Below are 25154 nucleotides of genomic sequence, written 5' to 3' on the forward strand. Positions count from 1 at the left end.
TCCGCCCCCACCCCTTCAGTTGAAAGGCAGTTGGCAGTCCAGTAGGCTGTCCATGGAATGATGGGATGGAAAAACCTGCCTCCTCCGGCACTGTACCTGCCCCATGAGGCACCGCAACCCCTTCCTGAAGCACCCCGCAGCCAGTTGCACAGTGGGATAGCTACCCCCAGTGCACTGCTCTCTGTGGGAATGCACAAGCTGCTAGTGTGGACGCAGTCTGCTGGCACAAGGAGCGTAGTGTGGACATGCAGCAGCGGTTTAATTAAAACAGCTGTTCTATGTCAGTGTAACACCGACAGACCCCAGTCGTTGGCAGGAGGGCGTGAACGGGGGACCTCTGGAGCTAAATGCATGAGCCTCAACTCGGTGCCAGTAGAGGGGAACAGAGCACCACCCCCAGGAGGTGTGTGGGTTACATCAGCATACCTTTAGTCAACAAAACTCTATAGTGTAGCCAAGACCGCAACCAGTCAGGGTAGCCCGAGGGCGAAGAGAGGCAAGGCAGTTTTATGGCTCCCTCCCTCCAGCATGCTGCCACCACAGAACCTGCTCCAGGGTGAGGGAAAGCGCGTGCGAGAGAGAAAGCACCAGCCAGGCGCCTGTCCCTTCACAGCCAGGGGGCAGAAAGGGAGCGGGAAAAGGAGATACACAGAGTCCCTGTAATAGGCATAGAAGTAAGGTGACCATATTTCCCAAAGTAAAAAATGGGACATTGCGTAGGGCTGGCCTGAACCACCTGGCATTACCACATGGCCCAACCCCACAGCGCCGAGGGCTACGGGCTGGACACCTCGCCACCCCGCCCAACCCTGGGGACACACCCCACTTTTTGGAAAAGTGTACGTTTGTTCCTTTTGCTCTTGATCAGTTGGCAAAAGCAATATGTGACAAAAGCCAAGTTTTGCCAAAAGAAGACAGGACATCCGGGATGGGGCTTAAAAAGGGGACTGCCCTGGCCAAAACGGGATGTATGGACACCCTACGTAGGAGGCAATGGGCAGCACACAGAGCCCTTGCAGAGAATTGGATAGTCTGATATCGAGTGAGGAGGAGGGGTTAACCGAGGACACACAGAACCTGGTGGGCGGAGGAATGGGGGACGGGGTACACAAATGCCTTGAATGGGGGTGGGACATGTGAGACCCTGGGATGCAGGGGAGAGGAGACCAGGCAACACACAGAATCTCTGGCATGAGGAAGGGCGTTAGGAGGGGTTGCTGGGAGCCCCTGAAATAGTGGGGGAGGGTAGGGTAGCACACAGGCAGGGGGTGGGGGAAATGAAGGGCTGCAAGGAGTCACAGGTGTGCGCAGTGAGTGCAGAGTCTAGCAGTAATCAAGTATGCACCCCTCTAGCATTATCTACAGTTTAGAGGTGGGGCAACAGGCCCAGAGCAGTTAACGCTCAAGCTCCCACAAGTTACAGGCAGAATAGACCACTGGAGTGTCTGCTGCTCTGCCATCTAACCCACGCTACCACTTCCACTGCATCCGTCGCAGAACAAAGCACCACAGGCTTGATTCTGCTCTGGGAATTACGTCAATAGAGTTACAGCAGTGTGAAGCCACTGTGAGAGGGGACTCCCCCCCCCGATTTCATGTTCAGGTGGCCCGGGCTGCCTGGTGAACTAGCACCTTGCCCCATTTAGCCTATTTACTGAAAGCATCTGGTTTAGAGGACTTAAAGCCAGAACTCAAAGGGCTTTAGGTGCCTAATCCACAGGGAGTTAGGCACCTGCATCCTGTTGCAGAACTGCAACTTCAGTGGAGTTACTCCTGCTTTACCCCCATGTAAGAGAGCAGAAGTTACCCCTTTCCCTTGGTAAGATCCCCTTCTTGTTCCATTATGCCTTCACAGTTGAGGAACAAAAGGGCTGGGACTGCAGGAACAGCCTGACCCGTGGCCGGCTGAGGAGCATCACCACTGCAGCTAGAACTTGCTTTCAGCAAAGGAGGCGATGACTTCGGCCTCCTACCGGAGGAGGGAATAGGGTTGGTGCAGGGGGAGAGGGGGAGCAGTATTCCCCAGCATACACTGCCCCCGTAACCTCACCAGCGGCGGTCATAGCATAAGCCAGTGTTTTTCCAGAAGCAATGCCTGGTTAGAAGTGTAGCATTCTCCCAGGGTGCAAGAGCCAACAGGTAAACACAAGCAAATCTGGGGGGTGGGGGGGATGAAAAAACCTTCACGACGAACACTGCCTCCAAAGACATACTTGACAACACAGCTGTAATTTTCCCCTTCACAGGAAGCCTGTTTATTCCTCCAGTTGGTTAAACAAGGCAATCAGTGTCACCCAAGAAGCGCTGAAAGGAAACCTTGGCATCACTGAATCTCAGTTTTGTTTCACTGGCAGAAGAACCTTTATGTCATTAAATAAGCTGCTGGGCGGGGTGGGGGGAGGGGTGTTTAATATCAGGCTGTACAGGAAATACGGTTTATGGTCTGAAGAATGAAGAGCAGTGTAGTTGGGACTGCTTAGAGAAAGGCTCTGTCTTTCCCTTCGCCACTGTGATGCCAGAAAAGCAGAGCATTAAAGCCATCAGTTTTTTTAAGTTTATAATATATACGGTAATTTGCATTTTTATGCATTTGTATTGCAATAGCACCAAGAGATCCCAAATAGGATCTGGCCCAGTTGTGTCAGGTGTTGTATAAACACACAGGAAGGCCTGGCCCCTGCCTTAACATGTTTACCGGAAGCTTTTCCTCTATAGATCTGAAAGCATTTTTGAGAAGCAGGAGTAAGTACCCGCACACCCATTTTACAGTTGGAGCCTCTGAAGTGCTGAAGGAGAGAAAGACCAAAGTGGCCCCTAATTTTTTGGATGCCCAACCGCAACTGCTCAGCAGTGTCAGGCAGCCACAATGCCAACTGACGTCACTGGGTTGTGTGGCTGCACCGCAGCACTGAAAAATTAGGCCGTAGGCATTTAAGGTTGGACATCAAAAGAAACAGAGGGTACTTCTGCCAATATGGGCCTAAGTGAGTTGGAGAGTCACACAGCAATGCAGTGGACTAAACCCCAAGTTTCCTCATATTGCTCAGTGTAAACTTGTCAAGGTTGTGAGACCTGAGAGTTGATCTTTTGCCCCTCCTTTCGCATGTGTACAGCACCTTTCATCCAGGAATCTCAAGCCACTTTGGTAAAGATCATGACACACACACACCCCTACTTTACAGCTCACAACACAGGGCTTCTGAGCCACCCTTATCACTAGGCCACATCCCCTTCCTCTTGTTTAAGGATTTGCTGCTGTTGAGGGAACTGTACATTCCCCAGAACTCACCCTCTGCCATTTCAACACCTTGACTCAAGAGCTGTGTCTCTCACAATGCCGGATAGGTATCGCACAGGTGGAAGCATCTTACGATCAATGGGAAGGATTCAATTTTTAAATAAGTACCATCTGAGGGCTTGTGACTGAATGCACCCCTGTATTCACAGCCTACACACTATTGTAATAATCTTTGTACAAAATCAAAAACTAGTAACTCACTGGTCAATGATATCATGGTGAAATAGATGTAGCAACATGATCTGTAAAGTTACAAATTCCCCCTATATGATGGTGGTAGCACGTGTTCAAACCCACATACCCCTGCTTAGGCAGGAGTGGTTTAGCAGGTCTAGCTTAAACAAAGGCATGTGTGTTTAATCTCAGTTTATGTATAAGTAGTAAACAGGGTCCTTGAGACAGCAAATCTGCATTTCAGCATACACATGGGAAAAGAAAGAGCACAGGGACACCTGTACCCCCATCCCCATGTTGCCTTCTTTGAGTACATTTTGCTTTCAGGGGTAAGCCTCAGACTAACCCACTTCAAAGGGGGATTGGACTATAAAAGTGAGGGGCAAAAACACACCAGTCTCTCTCTTGCGTGCATATGCCCTCTCAGACGACAGAGGAACCAGCCCTTTGGCCTTTTGGGGCAGATCCTGACTTGAGAATTCAGGCAGCCTGTTGCTAGGATCGTGGAAGGATTTTTACCTTGAACCCAAGTCTAGTTTGTAAAGTTTTAGTTGCTAGAAAGCATTTTGTCTTTATTTTTCTTGTAACCATGTCTGACTTTGCCTTATTCTTCTATTCACTTATGTTTAGTTAAGTACACTGAGAGAGATGTTGTTTTATTTTTTAATCAAAACTAATCCGGTGTTTAAAAGGAATTTTTTGGTAACGCCAATTAAAGGAATGAACTGTTGTGTATTGACCCCTTGCAGGGGCAACAGCTCTGTACTATCTGAGTACTCTCTACTTTCCCAGGAGAGGGAAAATATAGGACTTGGAGTGCGTTGTGGTCACCCTGCAAGTAGTAACCAAGGCTACAAGAAGCCAGAGTGTGGCTGGTGTGTTGCTGACAGGAAGCTGGGGTCAGGGCTGTGCCTATACACAGACACTGTGGGTGTGACCTCCATGCTGTTTATGAAGTGCCCAAGTTGGGAGCTACAGCAGCAAAGCATTGCGGGACACCCCAGGTTGCAGGGTAGGTGGTGATACAACCCTTCACTAGTCTGCATTGCACCCCAGAATATGATAGGGCTGCTGTTGTTTTTTACAGCAGGATTTGCACATTCATTCCTCACATATGGCTGAGCTGACCTGGATTTTCCATTCATTTCTATTCTCTGACAGCGACTAACCCAGAGTTAGCTGTCCAGGGTTTGAAGTGATTTTCCTTCATGCATACAGCCAAGGTACAGCACACTCTGCTAAGCTAATTGTGGGGTACCTGCTGGTGTCACTCAGCCAAAACCGAGGGTTCATACAGAATCTGCCTTCATGACACATGGATACGTTGTTCAGTAGGGATGAGGTCAAGCCACAGTCCAGATCCAAACTCTACCAAAGTTCTGGCTGTGATCTCAGCCCAGACCATGCCAAAAGTACAGTGCATTCCCCCTTCATCTAGGCACAAATCCCTTTATTCCAATGGGACAGGATTTGGCTCTCCAACTGCAAGGCTAGTTACTTACGGTGGTAGGGGGTTACTTTGTCACTCCATCAGTGCAGATGGGGCCATTAAAGGAAATTTAGGAGCCAACTTCACTTTATTTAAATAGCTGCTAGTGCTCAGCTTGCTGCTTTCACCCTTTGGGAAGGAGGCTGGGGCAAAAGTTTGTTTCTCAAGCAGAGGCAGCTCAAGATTAAGGACCCACCCAGAACAAATGAATAAGAGAGCCATGCCCTGCACGAGAGAGAATTAAAGTGGAGCAAAAATATAGAAATCTCTCTTCTCACACCACACCGTGAAAAACGGCAAGTCCCAAAGCAAAGGTTCAGCCCGTGGCGTGGTCCATGCAGCCAAAAGCCATAGGCAGTGAACAGAAGAACTGGATCAATGGATAACCAATGTGTAGCTCTCTTGTGCCTACCAGTCTGGGCACCTGCCATCATATTCACACAGAGCATTCCATTGAAAAAAGTGTGACTGATTTCTAAAGAATTCAGCAGGCCCTCTGTGAGGGAGATGGGGAATAGAGTCACAGAGAGACGACACAACTAGCCCAAAATCACACAGAAAGGCTGTGTCGAATCAGGGAATTAAACCCAAGTCTTCCGAGTCCCAGAACAATCCTTGGGCTTTACACACAGATTTCTACCTGTTTAACTAAAGGTTTGAATTTAAATTGATTTAGCTAAACCAGTACGAAAGTCTGAGTGGATGCTCTTGGTTTACTTCAAATGGGAACAGGCTTAAATTAAACTGAAATAATCCGCTCTTAAAGCACAATAGGAGTGTCTACACAGGGGTTTGCACCGGTGCAACTGTGGGTGTCACAATTCCCATACTACACACTGGCCTTTCAGCAGGGTGAGATTATCACAGCAGCTACTTCTGCTCTTTCCAGTAATTAGATCCAGTTTTGAAGTTTCCCAGGGGAGCGGGAAGGGGGCAGAGGAGAAGGAAGATTTATTACTCAGCTGCCTGAAATCTTTGGTTTTATGTTGAACTGAATTGATTACAGTTCCATGTCAAGCGCCCTCTGGAGAGCGCTGCGTTCTACAGCAGAGTAAGGGGATGAACAGCTGGCCATTTGGTGGCAGTTTATTGATTAGTGCAGTGAGAAAGGGGGCAGATTATATCCTTTTATGCAATGCACTGCACTCTAATTGACAAAGATTGAAACCACATGAAGTGCCTTGGACTCCTCAGCACAAGGGAATGATAAATGGTTTGCTGCAGCTGCTCCAAAGCGGGGGGCTTTGCGGAGAGAGAGAGATAATTAATGCAATTCCAATTAATGCACCAATCAGGTCAGGAGAAATAGAATTCTATCACATATGGTGACAAGACAGGCACACAGAAAAGTGACTGTGTAAAAATGGCCCCAATTAGCTCCAAAGATCGATTTTTTTGTTGTATCTTCAAGTCACAGCTACAGAGCTTTCTGCAAAGACAGATTTTCCTCCTGCTAGCTAGGGGAGAAGCAGCTGGATGCTATACTGCTACATACCTCAACAAACTCACCAGCCAAAACCTTTGCTTCTCTAGGATTCATAAACACATTGGCACCATGCATGTGAGGAAGTGGGAAAGTGGAGTACCATGATGTTCCTGGCAAACGTGTATCTCCTCAGAAGAGTAGGTCAGAGGCACTAAAAGAAAGGAACTAAGGAGTAGAAAGCTGGGCCTTTGTGCCTATTGCAGAGGATTTGGAATGAAGAGACCTGGGTCTATTCGTGGCTCTGTCGCTGATTTGCTGGGTGACTTTGGGCTGCTTCTCAGCTTCCCACCTGCAGAATGGGAATGATACATGTCAATCTTGCAGGAACTTAAGTTATGAGGTTTAATTCATGTCTGCAAAGCACATGCAGGTCCCTGGCTGGATTCTGCTAGAGAAGAGTGAGGCTCAGATACCATGGTGACAGGATCTAAATAAAAATGAAGGTAGATAATTAGTATACGACATCCCAGCTCACCTGATGCACAAGCTTTGAAGGTGCTGATGCTGTTGGATCTGAATTGAAAATCTGCAGTATACCAGGGCAATTGACCATCACTGCCTGGAGAGCAGAGTCTGGCCGTGGTCAGAATTAAGGAGAATAGGGCTCACTCAAGAAAAGCCAGCCAGCTGCACCAGGAGTCTCCCCATGTGTGCCCGGTCAGCCACCCTGCCTAGAAGGAAGGGTAGGAACTTGTCTCTTCCCATCTCAGCTGTGTTCCTCGAGCTCTCCTTGTCCTCCTGCATCTTCTCTTCTGCGGCCAGCAAACTTTCCTCAAAGTTTGGCACAAGGCACCATGCTTGGCAGTGAGAGACCCTGGAAACGGTGCTTCTGCTCTGGGTCCCAATATGCTTCTCTGGCCCGACCTCCCTTCAGCCTCATCATTACCAGACTAGCTCCTCTCTGCATACAAAGAATCGGTGCCTCCATAGTCAGAAGCAGGTTTGCTATACGTAAATCACTTTGCTATGATAGGGCTCTAGCATCTGTTCTGTTTGGATACATTCACATGCAGGCTACTAACTGCCCTGATTCAGAATCCTTTGGAGAGCCCAGAACCACTGACTTCCTCAGAACCTGTTATCTCCATGTTCTCTATAGAGGTGGTCATCACCCCATGTTTCTGATTCACTCTCTGGATTTTTGTGGGCATGTCATCCATCAACAGCCACCATCTTAGAGTCATGTTTCCAAGAGAAGGCAAAGTTTTGAGTTGCATAAAATCTTCTATGCAATCTGAATTCCCCCAGAAAATGTCTTAAGCCGTGAGAGAAGGGGCTTAGAGCTGCTAGGAAGATGGAGGAGAGTGGATATGGCTCAATTTTTAAATACCACTCACAAATCATGGGACATAGTGCCCAGAATCCCATAGGAAATTAAAAGGATTGCAATTTTCCTAGCTGGCCTCATGGTGTCTCCATAACTCCATTTGGATCAAACAGACACAAATTGGCTTTCCCACACTTACCTCTGACAGCAGGGACATGAGAAGGGGCAGTTACCTTGTAGCTGTGGTAGGGGAAGGCACAAGGATGGAAATATGTAACTTACTGTCCCTCTTCACCACTCAGCATGATACCAGTGTGTTGTCTCCTCTTGATGGAACGGGCAGTCCTCACCGTTCTCTTTTGATACCAAGCCTGGACTCACGGGCCCTTGGTCATGGGCTGAATTTGCTGGTTTGGCTTGGCAAATGCAAAGCATTTATAGTACATGGAACGCTCCAACCCAGTCAGAACTCACTTATCTTTGCAATAAAAAGAGGCCATTTTCCATGAGGGTATACAGATTTCAGTTCACATCAACGGGAATGCTAAAGGCATTATTTTGTCAAGAATAAAACCAAGAGTTCAACAGCAACGTAATGCAGAATGATTGGTGGAAAAAACCCAATGAGGGTGATATTTTCAAAAGCACCTACGTTATCTAGAAGCAAAAGTCCCATTGACTTCCAATGGACAGTTCAGCATTGTATAGAAGGGTTATAAACTTCATCCTTCCATTGTCCCCTTCCTGAAGGGACCATGTCTATGGGTGGTAGGGTACTTCCATCTGTCAGGCCCATTTGGGCCTGGTCTCTTGGCTAAGTAATGGCATTCAGGGGTCCAGTTTTGCTGATGTGAATATCTGTCTGCCAGGACAGGGACTGAGATCAAACAGCTATCAAACTGTGACAACTTAAAGATGAAAGGCAATGCAGGCCATTCCCCATCCCGAGCCACCCAGTCCTCATATACAATCACAGGGAGTTCAAGTTGCAGGGGGGGAGGTTTAGATTGGATATTAGGAAAAACTTTTTCACTATGAGGGTGGTGAAACACTGGAATGCGTTACCTAGGGAGGTGGTAGAATCTCCTTCCTTAGAAGCTTTTACGGTCAGGCTTGACAAAGCCCTGGCTGGGATGATTTAACTGGGAATTGGTCCTGCTTCGAGCAGGGGGTTGGACTAGATGACCTTCTGGGGTCCCTTCCAACCCAGATATTCTATGATTCTATGATTCATGGGTTTTAGCCCATGAAAGCTTATGCCCAAATAAATTTGTTAGTCTATAAGGTGCCACAAGTACTCCTCATTATCACAGAGATATTCCTTGTCAAATGGTGTTAAGTGCACAAGCACTCTCAATAGTGAAGGTCCTAACCTGGCTCACTGGCACAGTCATCAACAGTAGCCAGAAAAGGAAAGACCAGACAGACAACACCGTAGTGGGGTCTCTTGTCCTGCTAAGAGCAGGGGTTGGAGTGCGCTAGTACCAGCCACCACATTTCTGGACACTTCCCTGGTTTCTGTAAAAGTTAAGCTTTCATTAAAAAAAAATAAAAATAAACCAACCCACCCACCACATTTCTAGATCTTATGGGTACAAAAAACAAAGCAAACAAACGTCAAATTGTCGTGGTGAGTCTGAAGAAGCAACAGCTTTAAGAGGTTTGTGGATTGCTCCATTCAGCTCAATGGGGTGCTAACTCTGAAACCTACCACGGACAACCACTGTTGTAAATGTCGTCACTGTGACCTATGGCCCAGATTTGAAAAGGTATTTTAGGCATTGCTGTGTTCAACATTGCAACACCAAACTGATTTAGGAGCCTCAATCTCATTTTCAAGTGATTCAGGCACTTGTAGGTCTAAATCCCATCGACTGTCAATGGAACTTAGACTCCTAACGGCCTAAATCACTTTTGAAAATGAGATTTAAACTCACAAATCACTTTGGCATTGCAACGCTGAGCATAGCAATGCCTAAAACACCTTTACAATCTGGTCCTAGGTCACTATTGATCATTTTAGAAGAAATGGCCACCTACTCTGGTGCTGTGCGTGGTGTTTAAGCCTTTTGGTGTCGGGTGTCAGCCTTTTGGTGTCCTAAATCTGACCCATGACTACAATCAATTATCAAAAACATGACACTGTGTCACAGAAATGTGAGCAAGGCAGGTTTTCAACAGGCATGGGCAAAAGATGGCCAGGTAATGTAAGACCAATGAACACAAAAACCTCCATGCAAAAATTCAATCCAAACCTCTGAGAAGTTCAAAATTCATTGGTCACATTCTGTAATATTTTTATATGTTTCTGTGCTTCTGGGTTTCAGGTAGATAGAGAAGTGCCAAAATAGCCTAAGAAAGGCCATTTTCATGAGCTCTCAGATCCAGTCTGGCAGAGCAGTTCTGATACTCCAGATCATCATCTGAACTTTTCCAGTGCTCATCCAAACCCAACTACCAAACTTGATGAGATTTTCCCAGAGTTGGATTTCACTTTGGCCTTCCAGAGTGTGATAACCAAGGACAGAACTTCCGCATTTTAGGAGCAGTTCAGAAGCAGAGGGCAAAAGACATTAAGAAATAACAAGCTGAAAAATACTCAGTGAAAACATTTGTTTTACAAAGACTTAAGTCTGAGCACAATGGAGTTTTATAAAAACCTTGCCACTGTATTGCACTAAGTCAAGTATTCACAACAGAATCAGCAGACACCACTGTACAGTAATTCTGCTATCAGCATGTTTACTTACAGAGGAGATGCTCTATATGCAGAGCCAAAGCTGAATTTAACAGAGTAAAGACTGAAGTGCTCTTTTGTCTAAGCAAATCCATCTATCTGGACTGGTTGGATATTAAAATCTTAGGTTTTCTTATTTCTTCTTCAAGTAATGAATTGTCCAAAGCCAGCCAGCCAACAACCTTCCACTAGGTGTCTATGTCTATGTTTTGTTCTCACACACACTAACACACAGACACAGACTCTCTCTCTTGCTCTTCCCCCAACCCTTTCCGGAAATCTGCGTCATCTTTTCATAAGTATCTCCCATTTCTATAGTGCATCCCCTCCCAAAGTGCTTTACAAACAAACTGATACACAAACAATGCCTGGAAATTGTTTGGTCCAACAGTGAAATACGGCCATCTCTGGAGTGAGAAGCATCAGCTATACCGCATAGCAGGAGGTGAAGAAGAATATTTGGTAGGCCACATTTAAGCAGCCAAACTGGAATTTGGCCAGGACACAAGGATTAATACTATTGAACATTTATATTATGGTAGTCCTTAGAGGGCAACCAGATTGTACAGCACTTAACACAATGGGACCCCAAATAGATGGAAAATAAAACTGTCCCTGACCCAAAGAGCAGTTGACAACTACTCTTACACATAAGGGTCATGGGGTCTTTAATTACCATATTTGGTCAGGACACACACACACAATATCTAGGCCAAATCTTCTGCTGGTGTCAATCAGCTCAGTTTCACTGAAAGCAATGCAGCTTCATCGATTTACAATTATGAATCTGTCCTTCTCTTTCTATATGTACATAAAACAAAGTATTTAAAATTCCAACTGAGCATGAGGGAGAAGCAATAAAAACAGGCTTTGCCACAGAGAAATACTAGATCACAAGACGACATCAATGGTTCACATTCCCCCTTCCTCAATCAATGGGAAAGGGAGTGGCTTGGGGGAAGGGAGAAGAACAAAGAAAACAATACACAAATTATTGCTTTTCTCATCATCCTATGCAAAATTCTGACAGACCTCCTCCCCATGCCCATCAAAGGTTGAGATCCCTCGTGACCAGGCTGCAAACAACTCAGTTAGTGGGACAGGCCGTGAAGGGAGCCTACCCCGATAAGCAGCCTTCCCAAGATTCAGATCCGCAGTGAATTCTCTTAGCATCTAAAGGAAACACAAAAGTTGACCGTTTAAACAATAGCAGCCTGCTTCTGTGAACAATCTACCGCAGGCACTGGAATGGGCTAAGGGTGCTTCAGCCCAAGCATTCCGCGTGCTAATCAACAAGGCAGCCTCTCGCCACATGGTCAGTCCCAATGAGGGCGTCGGCATGCGATGCACGTGCTTGAAGGGGAATGGAGAGGCAGAGGGGAAAGGAATTAACTAAACAGCAAGCATGTGGGGAGAAGGCAGGAGGTGTCTTGAGTAGCTAAGAATGAGTGAGGTCCCCAGTTCTCTAGGGCCCCCCTACCACCACCCTCATCGGAGGCGCAGGTATGACGGGATGGAGTAGTTGAAGAGCAAGTAATCCATTTTGTATAAATTAAAGAGTCTCCTTTGGTAGAAGGGGCTGATGTCCTTGAAGAACTGGGCTGTCATGTCGTCTGTGGTCCTGGTGGTCTTAGAGGAAGAGGGGAACTTAACACTGGCATCGGCCCCTACCAGCTGCAGGACGTAGTTGGCGTCCTCGGCCAGTGTCTCGTACTTGCCCACCACATCGTAGTGAATGATGCAGGGGTGGCAGAGCGAGTGCACCCGCTCCCAGTGCTCGTTGAAGGGCTCCTCAACTTGTGTGCGTGGGTCCAGCAGGTAGTAGACGAACTCCTTGAAGCGCACATCATCACCACGCTCCAGGGCCTCGTTGCTGGGCTCCTGCCGGTGCCGACGGATGATCTTGGTGCCGTAGCGCTTGTGGAAGGCCGTGTTGTAGCGGCGGGTGAACTTGTTGCGGTAGGCCGAGACCAGGCGCTCGAAGGGTTCTCGCACAAAGATGAACTTGAGGTAGTTGCGCAGGCGATGGTTGATCTCGGGAGTGCTGTACTCGGAGAGGGTGCGCAGGTTGGACGAGACATGGGCCTCATTGGCTGGGATTTCCAGAGGGTCCCGGTACTTGCCCTGTCCAGTCAGAACCATCATGACTCGCTTCCAGTTGGTGCAGGCCACCTTGGGCACGTAGCAGTAGAGCAGCCCATGCACGTCATCCACCACCAGGTGGCGAAGATCATCGCGTGTCAGGAGGCGCCGCTTGCGGGTGTAGCGACTGCAAACGCTGCTCAGCAGGTCCCGCCTCTGCTGGTGAGTGGCCTGCACTGATGACTGCTCAAACTGGGGAGAGACAAGAGGGAAATCGTTATTGCCCAACTGAACTTAAAATGGAGTTGGGCTCCAGCCAGACGTACTGAGTTCAGACATGGGAATCAGAGCATGAAGTCCATGTTCCCACTCTGCTCTGGTGGAACACGCTTTCCCCTCCCCAGCACTGGGCTCTGCTTGTAGGCTGTGGAGTTCACCTATGTGGACTTTTTGCCTTAGCTCTGAGCTTTGATTGCTGTGAGGCACTTGACACTTAGATCCAATGGGGAAAAAGGAGGAGAGTGGAAGCAAATAGAGAGAGAGAGAGAGAGAGAGAGCACGCGCTTGTGAAAAATGGAGCAAAGAGAGAAATTCTACTTTAAAAATTGCTATAAAACATACACACTAAATATAGACTGGCCACTTGTGCTAGCACAGTTAAGGGGTCAGGACGGAGTTCGTAATACAAGGAATTGGCTTCCCTTTGGCTAGGGAAAAATTAAATTGAACTGAGTTACCCATAGAGGAAAAACCATGAATGTTGAGGGGGTGTTTTCAAAGGCCCAAGGGGCAGCCTGGTAGACGTCCATTGAAAGTCAAAGGGATTTAGGCACACAACCCTCACTCGCGTCCTTGGAAATCTCTCCTTGAAACGTGGGGGCAGGGGAGTTTTCAACCAGGAAGCTACAATCCCTTCCACCAGCCTTGCTTAGGAGCCTGCCTGTGCAGCCTCTGTGGGATGGGGTCTGGGGATATTCTCAGGGCTGGTGGCAGGCTGGGTGAAGGTGAGTCTCCAACACATGGCTCAGCTCCCATGTTAGGGGCTGTTCTGGCAGCTGGGACATGAGTCAGATTCAAGTGCACGTTTTCAGAGAGGTGTGGAAAGCAGCAGGGAACTGGGAGGGAGAATGAGCTGTTTCCAAGTCCCATGCTTTCTGGATGGCAGAGTCAGGAGCCCTGCATCACCCAGCTTTGTCAGCACTGCCTGCTCCTTAGACTGGAGCCTTTAGGGTCAGAACATCCTTGGGTTTCGTGAGAGGGACATTTATGGCTCCGGGAGCAGAAGAACGTTCGGTCTCTAGCACCCCCTTGGAGCTGGCAACCGGGATTGAACGTGCACGCCTTGCAGGGACGAGGGGCTGCTCGGGCTGTGGCTGGAAGGGAGCATGACCCACAGAGCGGCGCGGACTGAAGGCACAAACCATTCTGAGGCCTGCCCTGTGCCTAATGCAGGAAGCAAAGAGGGGGCCTTTGGCACTTGCCCTGCAGAGGGTGTAGGCAAAGGAACAGCCCCCTTTGAGGGCCTCCTGCAGTGCAGAGGGGAGTGAAGAAACCCCATACAGAGATGGGAAGGTAGGAGGGGAATGAGAGGCTGTCCTTCCTTGCACAGCCAGACAGCATCACCCTTGCTGCTAAAGCCATCTGCTGGGCTGCCTGCTGAGCAGCCCCTCAGAGCTTGGATTGGCAACACCCGCAGCTCCCCCAGACTGGGGGGGGTGGGGGGCTAGACCTGCCTTGGCCTCAGTTCTCCCCCGCTCACATTATTCTCCTGAGGTCAGCAGACGAGGAAAGCAGATGCCCCCGAGTCGTCTCAACGCCACCCCCCCCCCCCCGTTTTCTATGAGGCCAGCTCAGCATCTGTAACTGGAGCGGTCCCACCGGCCGCAGGACATGATTGTGATCACACCTGTCTTGAGATGCCTCCAGCAACCCAAACACCCTCCCCCATTCCCCCCACTTCGCATCTCTTTCTGCCTGAGCTGTCTGCAAAGCCAAGGCTTGGCGGAGGTCAGCACGTGTCCCCAGGCTGGGCTGTGCAGGGCAAGTTCACTAACCAGAGACTCAGATTCCTATTCGGGGCCTTCCCTCACCATTGCACAAAGCCTAGGGACGTCTCTCCTCCTCCTCCGACGCCACATCCCCCAACACAGCCCCGCTTTGCAGTAGGATGCAGGCAGAAGGCTCGGGTTTCAGCCCAGGAGCGCTTCATTTACATTTTCTTTCTCATCCCTCAAGTCTTCGAATCCTCCTCTCCTCTCCTCCCCGAGCCTCCTCTCCCACCAGCTCTACTGCTTTGCTAAAAGCCGAGCAGAGATGTCTCTGGATCGAAATCTCAGCTTACCCCAAAAACTTTGGGTAAGATCAGCTCCAACTTCACGCCAGCCTCTAGCTCTGTAAACCTAGAGCTGGGGAGGTTTGGATCTCTGAGCTCTGTAGCAGGGGCTCCCCTCTCACGGCAATGTCTTAAAACCACTAGAACCATGCGATTTCAAAGTAAAGCCACTGGCAGGACGCTAGATCCCCTCCCTCTCCTGCCCATCCGCTCCCATCAATGCTGGCAGAGAGGGAGAAGACAACTGCTGTGGCTTCTCCATACCACTCAGGGCTGGCCCTATAAGAGAAACTGCAAGGCTGGCAGAGTGTTACCAACTCACAGACTATGATGACAGTTAAGTAACTACCACTCCCACTGCTAAAAGAAACCTGCTTTTGTGCAGCTGTCGCTTTACCATGATGATGGCTCCCATGTTGCAAGCTGAGTGTGTCTTCCACTTCAGACTCTGCTCCTCCAGACAGGCACCCCACTGTCCAGGGGAATAGCTGCTCGCTGTCCTATTTCTGTAGCCTGGGATTCACTTTGTTTCCCTTCACACCCCTCTGTTCCTGCACCTTTCACCACCCAAACCACAGAGGGATGGATCTTCCACAGGACTGGGAACAACCCCCATGGCTTGGCATTTGAATTGGCCTCCCTCTGAGCATCCCCTACAGTTTAAACTGCTCAGCCTTGTCTACAAGGCCCTACAGAGCTCCTTGCTGGCCTACTTCTCTGACCTGGTTGCTTATCGCACCATCTGCCTCCCCCCCTCCTCTTCCTCCTCACCAATAATGCCTCAGAGATGAGTCTGTTAGTTCTTTTCTCCCGCAACCATCTCCTGCCCCTTTCTCCATGCCACCCCCAAGGAACACCCTTCCTGTTCCTGCTCTCCAAGCCACCTCAGGGGTTGACCTGCACAGGTGTGACAGTGCTCTGGCAAACTGCTCCTTTTCTTCTGCGGGTGCCCCATGGGGAGATCAGGGGATGCTGCAGGCCAGGACTGAGGTGCAGCGGAGCCAGATGAGGACCCTGGACTACAATAACGGGAGCAACTGGAAGTCAGGCTTGAGGTGCTTCAGCTAAGACGGGGGGGACCCCTGGACTGGACTAGGAGGGTGCTGTAGGTCAGGACGGAAGTGCATTGGCAGAATTATGCAGGGAAAGCTTGCACAATGACCCTCCCATTTGATAAACATGCCCGTATTCTTTCTGGGTCTCCAGGTATTTCCCCCAATATTTGTGGACCTTAAAAACTCAATAATAATAATAAAAAAAGGGTTGCCTTAAAATCATTCCATCCCTGTAATCAGGTTCTGGCTGGATGCTCCTTCAGTAGCCAGCAAGACTGGGATCATTATCCTGTCAGCCCAGCTCACCACGCATGGAGAGAGTTCCCGCCTCATGAGGTAAGGTGCAGCCAGACCTTTGCATTCCTCACATTCTTGCTGCTGAAGCTTCCTGACAGCTGTCCGCCATTGTTACATCACCCCCTCTCCCCCAGGAGCCCGTTTGCTTATCCCAGGCTGCCTGCATGGACCCCCAGCCAGCCTGCCAGTCCCTGTAAGGCTCACTTCAAGATCCTTCTTCGGTTGGGCAGGCAAAGCTGTGAGTGCTTTGCTAGCTGGGAGCTTTCTAAACACAGCACTTTGGACCCTGGGACCCAATACAAGCCTTCCATCCCATTGATGCTTTGCATTCAGGCTCCTACACTGGAACCTGCAGATTCATTACTAGAAGTTGCACTGTGCAGGAGGAAGCTTTTACTGGGAAGAGCTCACCACCAATGCAGGTCCATAACCTTTGTAGATGTTTATGTGGGTACCATTTAGGCAACTGAAACCACATTAACATCCCTGTTCAAAACCATAGTCAGCAGGACCCATACTAATTGTAAATTGAAGCAGGACTGAAATAAAAGTATCCTTTGTCTGCTATTCACTCATTTTTTTTCTCCCAGCAGGGAAATAATGGGCCAGATCCTGAGCAGGTATAAACTGTCATAGCTCCACTGACTCCTATGACAATTTACACCAACTGAGGTTCTGCCCCACTGTACCTGGCTGGCTACTTGGAAGTCACGACATTAGCATCTTGTTCGTGGTGTTACAGATACGGCCGAAGAGGCATTTTCATTCTTAGCCCTGGATTTCAGATACTGTAACTTCCTGAAAACAATCACCCTCTGGCTTGAAATTTCTCTTGTGTGGTCTCAGCTCAGAGTTTGGTTTTGTTTTTTTTAATCTGTAGCCATTTCTGTGCGTGAAAACAGTACAGAGCATCTCATACTATAGTCAAGTGCTTTTTCTGTACTTGCTCAAAACCATGAGGGATGGAGGGATGGCTAAAAGTGTGCATGCCCAGCACCAAAGAAATGCAGCTGCATTTCACCAGTTACCCAATGGAGTAAGTGCCCGCCTTGTATTTATCTCTGTGCAAAACGGCTCCCTTCATTTCCTTCTTTTTAAAAGCCAAGGACATTAAATATCAGTTTTTAAAAACCCCAACTACATTCCTGGAGCAGTAGTCTGAGGCTTTGAATGCACCAGAGCCAAGACATTCCACATTTACCATTTCCCCAGAGCAAATGTAATGCAGCCACACAAAGGCATAAAAGCTATTACATGGGCATAAGAGGGACTCATTACAGTTGCCATGGGAACCATTAACTGCCTTTCCTGGAGTTGTGTCCATGTTCATTCTCAACAATAATGCTGCACAATGTGGTTGTGGAGGGTGAACTTGATTTCAGTGGGATGAGTTTTAGGCTGCCCCACACACACCTGAGAGATCAACATGGTGAGGATGACATGGATAGTTCTTTCTAGATCTCTGATGCCTCCAGGCCCCTGGTCCCTCCATGGCTGCTAGCAGTTGGTCAGCCACGTGACAGTGTATAACCTGTAGAGTCTGGAACTCTGGCCCAGAGCAGGGGTGTGAGGAGTGGCTGATACCCAGGATATCCTGAGTGGCACTACTGCCCCATTACGATGCATTTATGGGATGTTTGGGAGTTGGTGAGGTGAGCTGGTGTCATGCCATCACAACCCAGTGCCATGGTGATGCAGATTCACAGACCCAGTTGGGGGCTTGTTGGCTAGGTAGTTGGCAAACCAGGACTCTCCTAGAAAACAGGGGGGCTGAGTGGAAACCCCAGCTGAGGATTATGTCAATTTCCCCTGAATGTCATGTCATTGCCCCTCTCTGACAGTCAGAATGCTCTGCCTGGGCATTATGGGAAGGAAGGTCAATGGAAAAACACCACAGCGAGCAGCAGATCCCCACTCAGCAGTGCTGATGCAGAAGTTGGTCTCTCAGTTTCTGGGTCAGCCGTAGCTAATAGCATCCCCACTGACCCCCGCATGACACCCCCAAAAGTCAATGGATGGGTAGCTGTGTCAGGCTCTGGAGAGAATTATGGCCAGCCCTCCTCATTTGTGGAAAAGTTCAGGGAACCTTTGAAGATGTGGTAGATCCCACAGGATTCCCCCCCGAGGCCTTCCCTCGGGCTCCTCATCAAAACACTGTCTCTCTCTCTGCTCTGTGCTGCTGCTCCTGTCCCATGAGGGGGTTACTGTCCCCTCATTCTCAATCCTTTTGCCTGGACTGCTAACAATAGATGAAAACACCTCAAATCACGCAAGCCCCTGACAGTGACAATGGAGCACCCAAGCCAGGGGAGAGTGGAGAAGCCTGTCCCTCCCTCCCCTGCTAGCTTGGGCCACTGGGATTCTGTGCTGGCTGCAGGAGCCAGGCCTGCATGCGTCTTCTCCCTCCCCTTGCCGGCAGCCAGGAAACCTGGGCTGTGCAGTGAAAGGAACGAGCTCCATTCATTCTCCCCCTCTGCGAACCATCTGTAAAGTCAACAGTGTTCAGACAGGAGCCCAAAGGGGAGGTATGTGCTGAATTCTGAGCTGGTCTCTGGCAGCGGCTGCTCCTGATGTGCTTGCCAGCCACTCAGAAGGCTGGGAGCCCAGAGCCCATGTCCAAGAGGGCAAGAAGCAGACCTAGAGCTCTGGGTCGGACAGCTCAGCTTAACCCTTCCCTGGTGAGGAAGAGGTTGACAGCGGCTCTGTGTTTTCTGGGATCGCTGGGGAGACGGGTCCCGTCAAGGTTTCAGAAATGGCAGTTAGTGTCCGCATGTCTTCCGTCAGGATACATGGGTCTGGCCTTCCAGCCACATGCTTAAAGGCGTGCACATAGCCTGTTTTCCAGTGAGATGCTGGCCATCTGAATGGGAGGCCAGGTGGGGGCTTCCTTTAAGAATGCTCTGACTGTAACAGGGATAGCGTTAAGCAAGACAAGGCTGTTATCCTGCATTTATTTGGCCTGTTCTAGCTCTTAAGGATCTCAAAGCACTTTACAAGGGTGAAAGAATTCAAGGCTGGAGCATGCACAGGGAAAAAAAGGTGGGTGCTGGGCACCCACCGGCAGCCCCCCCATCAGCTCCCCCTCCCAAGCAGCTCCCATCCACTGGCGGGCCATGCGGAGCAGCGCCTCCCCATTCCTTCCCGCTCCTCCCGCCTGCTGCGATCAACTGTTTTGCGGTGTTCAGGAGTCCCGGGGGGAGAAGGGGCAGGAGCAAGGACACCGCGTGCTCGGGAGAGGGCTGGAACTGGGCAGGAAGAGGCGGGGCGGGGTGGGGCCTGAAGGGAAGGGGTGGAGTGGGGGCAGGGCCTGGGGCAGAGCCGGAGGTCGAGCACCCCCCGGCACTTTGGAAAGTCGGCGCCTGAGAGGTGTGGTATAGCTGATCATCTTAGCTAGTGTCTTGCTGGGACTAGGGCTTGGGTGGAGATGAGATGGCTACAACGCAATCCAAAGATGACTGCGATTCACTAAGGCCGTGTCTACAAGTACTGCGCTGCAGCTGCACCACTGGTGAAGATGCTCTATGCCAACAGGAGAGAGCTCTCCCACAAGTGGCAGAAGCTACATCGGCAGGAGAAACTCTCCCACCGACATAGGGCTATCCACACCGGCGCTTATGTCGGTGTAATTTATGTCGCTCAGGGGGATGGTTTATTCACACCCCTGAGGGATATAAATTCTGCTGACATAAGCTGTAGTGTAGACATAGCCTTAGACTGTAGACTCTTCGAGGCAGGGACAATCTTTCTGTTCTGTCTGTACAGCACCTAGCCCAATGGTGCCCTGTTCAGTTATCTTGAAAAATATGGCAGAGGTGATCTCAAGATGGTCAGGGACACAACCCCATACTTGGGGTGTCCAACTGCCAGAAGTTGGACTGGACAACTGCGGATGGATCACTCAAAATGACCCTGTCCTGTTCATTCCCTCTGATGCACCTGCCACTGCATGCTGTCAGAGATGGGATACTGGGCTAGGTGGACCCTTGGTCTGACCCAGCATGGCCATTCATGTGTTCAGCGGGGGAAGATTTTACCCATCTTTTGTGCTGTAGAATTTGCTTTGAAATCCTCAGCTAGAGTACCATTGTTGGATCCTCAATTACTGTACCTCAGCCTGGCTGTGCCAGGCCAAAGGCAAATAAAACTGCTTGACACAAGTAGCAGCAGGGGTCTGGAGTACTTTTTATCACTGATAATTATCTAGAAGGTTGTGACCTTTTTCAGACGCTGCCCTTGACACCTCAAGGTCAGGTTGTTACTGCAAAGCAGCCTGTGTGGGGCTGCAATTTAAGAACACACTAAATGTCATTAAATAACGGGTCAATTCCCTCCAAACCCCCACAGATTCCCCACCCCCACCTTTCAGATCCTTCATTTTCCTCTTCAAGTTCACCCACCTGGTCACTGTCGTAAAGTGCCTGGAGTGGATTTCGGCCTGACTTCCCGTGCCAGCTGGTCCCCAGAATCCTATCCTCTGCAGCTGGAGAGAGAAGGGTAGGGGAGAAGAAAGCAGAGCATTTTACTTCCCTCGCTACTGCCTCTCGGGTACAGATGCTATGAACGAGAGCAAAGAGCTCCCAGGAAGAGTGTCTGGGTTAAATATGGGTTGGTGTCACCTTCGATTTAAGCCCATTCAGATTCTTACACTGAACGAGCAACTTGTCCCCTTCCACCACTTGCCAAGCTGTCTGTCACCCTGGGTGTGACGCTTTGCGAAAGGTGGTCACCTCTGGGTTAGGATTTACTGGATTCAAGTCCCACATCACATACTCAAAGGTGTCAAAGCGCTTCTTGCTGCTGCCCACATGTGGGATTGCTAAATGCAGATCCAGGTCTGTATATGGCCCTACACACCACATGAAAGTTCTGGAGCCAGCTGATGGTTAAATACATTATACATTTATAAAATAATATTTTCTCTATAGCCTTCCAGAAATGCTCCTTGCATATCCAGGATTGCAAATATCGATGCAAGTATCCCTAGGACATTGCAAAATAATGGCTCATCCAGGAGTGCACAAAAATATTAACAAAGGGTATCCAGAAAACTCAGCTACAATAATGGGAGAGAGAAAAGCTCAGGCGTGCTTTTGGGAAGACTTCATCGCTAAAGATACGCAAGGAGCATTTCTGGAAGGCTACAGAGAAAATATTATTTTATAACATTATATATAACATCATAAAAGCCCTGGGGTGTCTTGGAAAAGTGTGCTGAGCACCCCATTGTACTAGACATCTTGCAGGCATTCATAAAATTCAGGCAGATGTGTGATTTTTAAATTGTTGGTGTCCCATATAACACATAGGGAAACTGAGGCAATAGGTGCTCAGGATTTATGAAAATCAAGCTATAAGTGACATGCCCACAGTGAATCAGTTAGAGAGTACGGAATAGACCTAGAAGTCTGAGTTCAAACTCACTGCCTTATAAACATGAAAATCTCTCTCACACACATACGCCCTGCTGTTTATCTGAGATTTAAAAGAGCCTGGTCAGGTTAGTAAGTGTATTTGTAATACAAATTTCCTTATCCCTGTTCTTTGTATCATCTGAATTACTGAAAGTTTTCAGAACTAAAATTCTCAAATTTACTTTTCATGACTAATGCTGTGTTGTGGTTTTTTGCATGTTTTTATTTTCTGTATTTCACTAAATTGTACTGTAAGCCTACTCATTATTCCTTTTATTTTGTTTCTTCTAGTCAGTTTCATGTTCTGGCTCTCCATATTAGCAAACTGTTGCAATGTTTGAACTGCAAACACTTCATGGGTCATGTTTAAAATCAAAGAAAATACTATTTACATGGAATGCAAGAAAATGCATACATCTTCAGAATATTTCTGCCAATAAACAAAACCTAAGTTTGGGGTACAAACATTTCATGCATGTCCTTTTAAAATAATAAACCACAAGTAAAAGGCAATTGCATTTCACAACTTCAGTTGCAACTGCCGAGTAACTTGACCCACGTGGACATGAGAAATACCACTGCCCGCTGGGCTGCATCAGCAAGGGAATTACTCAACAGGACGTAACAGATAGCAATCCCAACTGTTTTATCTGACAAAAGGGTGTAACAGCATTTGTGCTAGGCAGTGATAGTGGGACAGACTAAGGCAGTGGTTCTCAAACTTTTGTACTGGTGACCCCTTTCACACAGCAAGCCTCTGAGTATGACCCCCCCCTTATAAATTAAAAACTTTTTTTTATATTTAAAACTATTATAAATGCTGGAAGTGACGCGGGATTTGGGGCGGAGGCTGACAGCTCGCGACCCCCCACGTAATAACCTCGTGACCCCCTGAGGAGTCCTGACCCCCAGTTTGAGAACCCGTGGACTAAGATATACATTTCCAGGCTCAGGTCACTTGCTAATTAATAGGGAAGTTGTCAAGATCCTTAACCATTATAAATCTGTTTTAAGTCTTACTTGCTATTTTAAAAAAAATTGTTCTAGTGTTTGAAACTAAAGAGCCTCCTGCTCAGTTTTTATTTCTCTCTATACTACATAGATACCCTGGTTTTGTACTGGAGGGTTGTTTAAACTGGTGTCAGACTCCAGGATAGATGCTACCCGTCTGCTGTGTTATTCCAATTTCCAAGGCAAGTGGAGATACTGAGGAAAAGTTTTCATTTATGAGAATAATGATGTGTCTAGCCCTTAAAGTTGTGAAAAACGTTCCAAATGTGACTTCATGCAATGCTGTCTGCCTGAGTCTGCTGACAGCCTGAAACAATGGCTACCAAGGAAGAGTGAGATACCTTGTATATGTCAGATTGTGTTGACTCTGGAGCCTAATGGCAACAATTGAAATATGCACATGGTCAACCATTTAAACGGCTGGTCGGTGTAGCAGAAACATCCAGCTCATGCATTTATCCACAGCTGATTGATGCAGGACAGCTATGAGCTACCCTCCTTCAGGCCCCGTCAGTTTAAAAAACTGCCCTGCTGTAAATGGTGGCACCCCAGAGCACAGTTCTATTCCCCATCCCTCATTTGGATTCTAGGATGCCTCGCTTCCTGCCTGAGGGACAAAGATTAAACGTGGGGAGCAGGGAAAGCTTCCCTTGGGTGTCTACTCTCTGGTCACTAGGAGACATGGTAATTGTTGCTCATCCTCCTCCTCTCTGATCCTTGCTCAGTGCAGTAGGGAGGCAGAGACAGTGCTCAGAGAGAGGGGGAGCAGGATGGAGCTGATCAGGAGCCTGGAGAGAAAGGAGGAAGTCTGCGCCACACAACAACGTTCCTGCTCAGGCCTGGGAAGGAAAGGAAGAAAGCTGATCAGGAGTAGTGGGGGAGGTTTAGGAGATCAATCCTCTTACATTCAAATCACCCCCAGCCCAGGACAGAAGAGGGGAAGAGGGAGAAGAGGCAGGGGAGGCCAAAAGGCAGATGAAGAGAGTGAGAGAAGCAGAGAATGCCCAGGGGAAGATAGCATATCTGACCCTGTGTAACCCCTCGTGATGTCAAGAGGAGCTGCTCTGGCTTATGTTGGGACTGAAAGTGGCCTTTAAAAATTTAGTTACTGCTAGAGATGGATTCAAACCAGAATCTTGATTCCAAATCCCCTCAGCTGTTTTGGTGGGGAGGGAAGATAAATGAGAGTTAACAGTTTAGATTAGAATCCCACCCCTACCCCCCGCAAAAAAAATCCCAAACAGTCAGGGGCCTGTTTTCCAGTTCTAGACGGGACATGTGAAAATCTCCCGGGCACACCTGATGTGATGTGATTTCTGCCTCTTTTGGCCAAAATCTCCCAAGATTTGGATGCCATGGAATAAATACACCTCAGTGTTGATTCAGCCTGAATCCTAAACAGCCTGATACCAAGTCTTGATGCAAGCCCAGTAAATGGGACTGCTCATGTGAAAACAGGTGACAGGATCGAGCCTGAAAGGACATCACTGGGCACTCTGCTATGCAAGTCCTGCATCAGGGCCGGCCCTAGCTTTGTGACCTCCCACCACATAGCTCTTGGTAATACTATAAGTTGGCCCTCTCCATAAGATGAGGATGCCCCGAAAAGTTCAGCAGCCCAGTGTTGCAGGATGCAGGTTATAATTGCTGCAGAGACATTTTAAAAAGCAAAGCAAACATGTCTCATGGAGGTTAAAGCATGAAAAGCATTCTGCTAATATTAGGGTTTGAAAATATACCTGTTTTCAGCAAGCTAATTTGGGGTCTAAGACACGCAACTGTAGTCCTTTTGAAATACAACATAAAAAAAAAGACCCCACTTTAAGATCTCAGCACCAGCCACTGCTAAATCCACATACGCATAGGAAATGACACTTCCTGCAGCGTTAGATGATCAAGGAGTTACTCAACAGGAGGTAACGGGCAGTGGTGCTAGGTTCCTCCATCCAATGTAACCGTTACCCCGCAAGTGGGTGTAACAACATCTGTGGTGAGGAGAGATGAGGAACGGGCCTGAGGCATGCAGTGCCATGCTGCAACACTTGCCCAAGGGGTTAAGAGTCTGCATTGCCAGGCTGAGTCATTTGCAAACGAAAGGCAAATGGTCCTGGTCCTTTTAAAAATCCATTATTTAAAACCTGATTGTTACAAAGAAGAAATAATTTTTAAAAAGTGAAAATCTGAAACTGCAAGTTTCCCAATGAGTTTTATTTCCCTGATTTCATAGAATCATAGAATATCAGGGACCTCAGGAGGTCATCTAGTCCAACCCCCCTGCTCAAAGCAGGACCAATCCCCAATTTTTGCCCCAGATCCCAAATGGCCCCCTCAAGGATTGAACTCACAACCCTGGGTTTAGCAGGCCAATGCTCAAACCACTGAGCTATCCCTCCCCCCAATTTGTTATTGTAGGGTTGCTTATGAGTACTAGGCCACTCACACTGGCTTGTTGTTAGCTGTGTTGCCATCTCTCATGATTTTTTCATGAGCTTCATGATAATTGTTTTCCTTAAAG

At 48.4% G+C, this 25154-nt stretch overlaps 1 protein-coding gene across 2 annotated transcripts in view; it reads right to left on the reverse strand.

Moving 5' to 3' along the window:
* Window positions 1-10313: 10313 nt before the first annotated feature.
* The window catches only part of CHST13 (carbohydrate sulfotransferase 13), a 65672-nt gene continuing 50831 nt past the window's right edge, over window positions 10314-25154 (reverse strand). The window contains exons 1-3 of one of the 2 annotated variants that reach the window (XM_084634433.1): window positions 25080-25136; window positions 20615-20697; window positions 10314-12785 (exon numbers count right to left, since the gene is read on the reverse strand). In XM_084634433.1, the coding sequence (XP_084490559.1) occupies window positions 11940-12785; window positions 20615-20697; window positions 25080-25107 (957 nt within the window). In that variant the 5' untranslated portion in view covers window positions 25108-25136 and the 3' untranslated portion in view covers window positions 10314-11939. Of the gene's footprint in view, window positions 12786-20614; window positions 20698-25079; window positions 25137-25154 lie in introns of those variants that run through there. The other variant, XM_084634432.1, reaches the window with a different exon arrangement.

This window comes from Lepidochelys olivacea, assembly GCF_965140295.1.
Source record: "Lepidochelys olivacea isolate rLepOli2 genome assembly, chromosome: 7".
NCBI lineage: Eukaryota > Metazoa > Chordata > Testudines > Cheloniidae > Lepidochelys > Lepidochelys olivacea.